Here is a 5,132-nt window from a genome sequence, read left to right on the forward strand (position 1 = left end):
TCTGTGCGTTTATTTGCATGTATTGCACGCAGTTTACACTCGCCTGTAAGAAAGAGATCGCTTATAGATGATGAATAATCTCATCAACACGTAATGTATCCGAAATTACATTACATTCGATCTATTGAAGATCTCTACTTCGAAGGAGCTCCTTTACATTCCACTTCGAAATATATCGAACTGTACACATTGTTGGAAAAATATCAGCGTTGCACATGACTTTTATTTCCAAGTCTATCGATAACTTGTAATTAGTTTTTATTCATTAATATACATATAAACTATTATATAATTATAGAATAATTAATTAAGGATTAATACAAAAAAAAACAGCATATAGAATTTGTGTAAAATTATTATCTCAAAATGTATCACTTCTTATCATCATTATCGTCATTCCATCCTATAAAGAACTACCCAGACGTTCAATTTCATCAAGGAAATAATTCATATCATTCTCATTGAGACAAGAATTTTGTAAAACTATTCTAAAGAAATTGGGAAGATCGTGGAGTGGCTGATAGGTTACCATCATGGAACCTTTCTTAATCATACCCTCCTTGATTTTGGGAGCAATGGTGTGTAATTTATCATAGAATTCCGAAGATCTTGGCATTGATCGTAGACTGGGAGGAACATACCAAAAACTAACATTTGTACATTCTGGTTGATCCAAAACCAATTCGAAACCTGGACGTTCTTTAATCTTTTGGGTAATAAATTCAGCCATTTGGAAGAGTTGATTGACATGATCCTCTAAACCTTTGGTACCCTTGGCTTTCCACATAAACCAAAATTTAAAGACATCAGCACGACGACCACATTGTATATGCTTATCGCCAGTATCATAGGAAGTATCGTAGAATTTATCCTTTTGGAAAAGATAAGTGGCATTGGTGGAATGACATTTGCTAAGGATATCTTTGTGTTTTGTCAAAAACGTGGAACATTGTTGGGAAGCTGTTAACATTTTGTGAGGATTCCAGGTTACAGAATCGGCTCTTTCAATACCCCTAAGACGGCTTCTATATTTCTGACTGATCAAAGCTCCACCACCCCAGGCAGCATCAACATGTAACCACATGCCATGGGCTTTGCAGAGATCAGCAATTCTGGGTAGATCATCATAGGCTCCTAAGACCGTTGTTCCAGCTGTGGCAGAAACCATTAAAGGATCACAATTTTCTTCCAGACATTTTTTGATATTTCTTTCCAGATCATCGTTGTCCATTTTACCCAATTCATTGGTTTTTATCTTCCAGACATTATCACTACCTATACCCATAAACATGGCCAACTTTTCGACAGAATAATGGGCATCTTCGGAGGTGAAAACAATTTGACGTTTTCCTGAGAACAGACCTTGTTTCTTGGATTCGGGATGTTTGTAATAACGGGCACAGCTAATGGCATAACCATTTGCTATGGATCCTCCGGGACAAAAGATGCCATCACCTTCACCCTGAAATCCTACAATACGACGCATTTCCGAAAGCACCTCTTCCTCCATGAGAGTGAATACGGGAGCCACTTCATAAGTATAGACACTGGGATTCAAAGCATCGGTTAACCATTGTCCTATCAAGGCATAAGGATCAACTCCTGAATACAATTGATTAATAAAATAAGGATGTCCTGTCTTCACCGAATATTCAATGGTCTTCTTCAATAATCCAAAGAGAGTTTCATGAGATTCTGACTCCGGCTTCAAGGTGAAATCATATAAAGCTTTTAGTTCCTCGGGTGAATGCCATTCCACAACTTTTGTGGAACGATTGGTACCATTAAAGACAGCCGATTTTAAAATTTCCTCAACACATTCTCGTATGAAATCAATCACCTTGGCTGTGGGATGACTGACAATCATACGCCTTTCGTTCATTTCACAGCCATTGATCTTGGAATCCCCATTCTGCGAAGAATCTCCATTTAATCCATTAGTTTTCGATTTGCCATTCACCTCAGGCTGCTCCTTTTCAAAGAGTAAATGTTGATGATGAAGGGGATGATGATGGTGACCACTTAGCTTTTCACTGGCAAGCATTTTTATTTGCAGGTCTGTAATGTTTACTTTTACGATATCTCAATGGAACTGCCGTCTACCAAGAACCTTGTGTTGCTTTTATAAAACGATCTACCACCACCTTCTCAGTACGCTCGATACTGGGAATGCCAATCACTAATTTCATTATATGCATTCAAATGGCACATTGTACGCCGGGTCATTACGTCGTCAAAAAATTCACAACGTCATTTTCATCAGAACCTCAACCTCCCATAACGTAGAGAAGATTTAAATTCTGCTGCAGTTTCAGCGGAGCAAACGAACGAACACCTGCGCTTCAAGCTCAATATGAGTCAATGTTACAAACCGAAAAACAAACAAAAAATCATACATCTGGACACCAAAATGGTGAGTTCTTTACAATTACCACAGATTACATATTCACTTGTGGTCGAATCTTTTTTTGTAATTAATTCAAGTAATTATAGCCTAATTATATAGCATGCTTACAGATTTAGGCTCAGCACACAGCCCCCAGCTCAGACAAAAAAAAAAAGTAAAAGCTGCTGACAGCGGTAATAATCGTCACTTGATGCGTAGTTGTTATCAAGCACATCGCGTTATTGGATAGCCACGATCTGAATGTGTGATTTAAAGCGCCGATTGGTCTGCAATTTCGAGGTCTTTATGAATGAAATTAATTTATTCTTCCCATTAACCAGAGTAACTACAAGAGCATGCTGATTAGAGATTAGCTTAAAAGAGCAAGAGATACACAAAGAGAGAGAGAGAGAGATCAATCGAAGAGAGTTGAGTGTGTATGTCTCTTATGAAATTTTATGAATGATTTACAAGAGATAAGGTGAATAATTATAAATACAATGTAGTTAATTGAATGCATGTAATTAACATTTTTATTACAGCATATTTTTATTAAAACGGGAAAATTGATACATTCATTTTTATTTATTTAATTTTTAAACAGTTTTGCATTTATATAATTTATGACAGCTAAACTCAGAATGCGACAGAATTAAAGTGGATAGAAGCTCATATACCAAACAGCATGGATATTAAATCTTAGACTTTGCTATAACTATAAAATTGGATTTAAATAGCCGAAAATCTTTCAGTTTAATGGGACTGAAATATACATACCCCCCAAAAAGGAGGGACTAAAGCTAACTTAACTTTAGTTTAACAGCAAAAAATTGGAATTTGTTCTACAAACATTTCTTTTAAAGCACATCCCGAAAAGTGTTTTTTATTTCAACTACACAGGAAGTTCTTTTAATTAAATTATTTATAACTTTTTATAATCTTCACCACTACTGTGGTACAGGATATAATAAGTTTGTGCATTTGTATGTAACGCCAAGAAGGAAAAGTCTGAGACCCATCGTTTAGTATACCGATCGTCTTAGAATTAAATTCTTAGTCGATTTAGCGATGTCCGTCTGTCTGTTTGTTCATGTATTTTTGTGCGCAAAGTACAGGTCGCAGTTTAAGTCCGATCGTCCTCAAATTTGGCACAGGTTCGTTTTGGGTAGCAAAGACGATCGCTATTGATTTTGATCGGTTCAGATTTAGATATAGCTGTCATATATATTTATCCCCGATCTGGTTATAATTGGCGTGTTTATCAACCGATGTTCTTCAAATTCCGTACATCTCGAAAAACTTGCAAAATATTATCCAAATCGGTTCTGATTTAGATATAGCTCCCATATATATCTTTCGTCCAATTTAGACTCGTATGGCAAAAGAGGCCAAAGTTTACCACCGATTTTCGTGAAATTTTGCACAGAGAGTAGAGTTGGCATCCTACCAATGCTTGGTAAATTTTATTGAAATCGGTTCAGATTTAAATATAGCTCCCACATATATCTTTCATCCGATTTGCACTTATATGACCTCAAAAGCCAGAGTTTTGCCCTGACTTTCTTCAAATTTTGCACGAGAGGTAGGTTTAACGGTGTCGTTATGTGTGCCAAATTTTGTTAAAATCGGTTCATATTTAGATATAGCTCCAATATATATCTTTCGTCCGATTTGGACTTATATGGTCTCAAAAGCCAGAGTTTTGCCCTGACTTGCTTCAAATTTTGCACAAGGAGTACGTTTAATAGTATCGGTAAGTGTGCCACTGGCCACTCTTTTACTCCGATTTAATTGAAATTTTGCACAGGGAGTAGAATTAGCATTATAGCTATGCGTGCCAAATTTGGTTGAAATCGGTTCAGATTTAGATAGCTCCCATATATAGCTTTCGCCCGATTTACACTCATATGACCACAGAGGCAAATTTTTTGCTCAAATTTTTGCTTAAATTGCTTCAGATTTAAATGTTTCCCATATTTTTTTATTAACATTGTGTTCCAACTTAGTGCATTAACCGACTTAAATTTTGAGTCTATAGATTTTGTTGAAGTCTATCAAATTCTGTCCAGATCGAGTGATATTTAAATGTATGTATTTGGGGCAAACATTTAACATTTATATAAAGCCCCCAACACATTTGACGGATGTGATATGGTATCGACAATTTAGATCTACAAAGTGGTGCAGAGTATAATATAGTCGGCCCCGCCCGACTTTAGACTTCCCTTACTTGTTTATTTATAACTGTTTTCTTATTTTTAATGGGTAAATTAAATTTTATTGTTTCAAAAAGGTTAACAACAGAGTAAGCTTTAATAAATTGATACAACTTATTGAAATTTTGTCGAAAAAAATTCAAAATCCATTCAAGAAATATTGCGAATTTTTCAAAATATTTTAATTCAAACGTTTCGGACAAACGTTAGAATGCATTAAATATCATAAAAAATTATTTCTTTATTTGTCAAAATATGACAACATTTTCTAAATCACATCCAAAACACTGATTTTGAATCACAGAGTAAGAAGTGATGCAAATTCAGTGCAACGGCTGTTGAAATGGTGGCCATCCGTCCTATGACAAGCACGTATTAAATTCATCGCTTCTGCGCCAATTTTGCACTACTTCCGGATCCAAAAAGAATATTTTCACTACTTTTTTGGCGACGTTTTTTTACTGGTCTATTTTATGAGAAAAACAAGTATATATGGCCGTAAGTTCGGCCAGGCCGAAGCTTATGTACCC

The 5,132-nt window shown here is 35.6% G+C and overlaps 1 protein-coding gene across 1 annotated transcript; it reads right to left on the minus strand.

The window, feature by feature from the left end:
- Positions 1–220: 220 nt before the first annotated feature.
- b (glutamate decarboxylase-like protein black) lies at positions 221–2,099 on the minus strand. The gene has a single exon (XM_075310731.1). It carries the CDS (start codon positions 2,042–2,044, stop codon positions 404–406), a length of 1,641 nt encoding a protein of 546 aa, XP_075166846.1. The 5' UTR covers positions 2,045–2,099; the 3' UTR covers positions 221–403.
- Between the last annotated feature and the right edge of the window lie 3,033 nt (positions 2,100–5,132).

The sequence above is a fragment of the Haematobia irritans genome, chromosome 5 (assembly GCF_050003625.1).
Source record: "Haematobia irritans isolate KBUSLIRL chromosome 5, ASM5000362v1, whole genome shotgun sequence".
Classification (NCBI taxonomy): domain Eukaryota; kingdom Metazoa; phylum Arthropoda; class Insecta; order Diptera; family Muscidae; genus Haematobia; species Haematobia irritans.

What these genes read in the sequence shown, in the direction of transcription:
- b (XM_075310731.1), bottom strand. Translation starts at nt 2,044, where the DNA reads ATGCTTGCCAGTGAAAAGCTAAGTGGTCACCATCATCATCCCCTTCAT.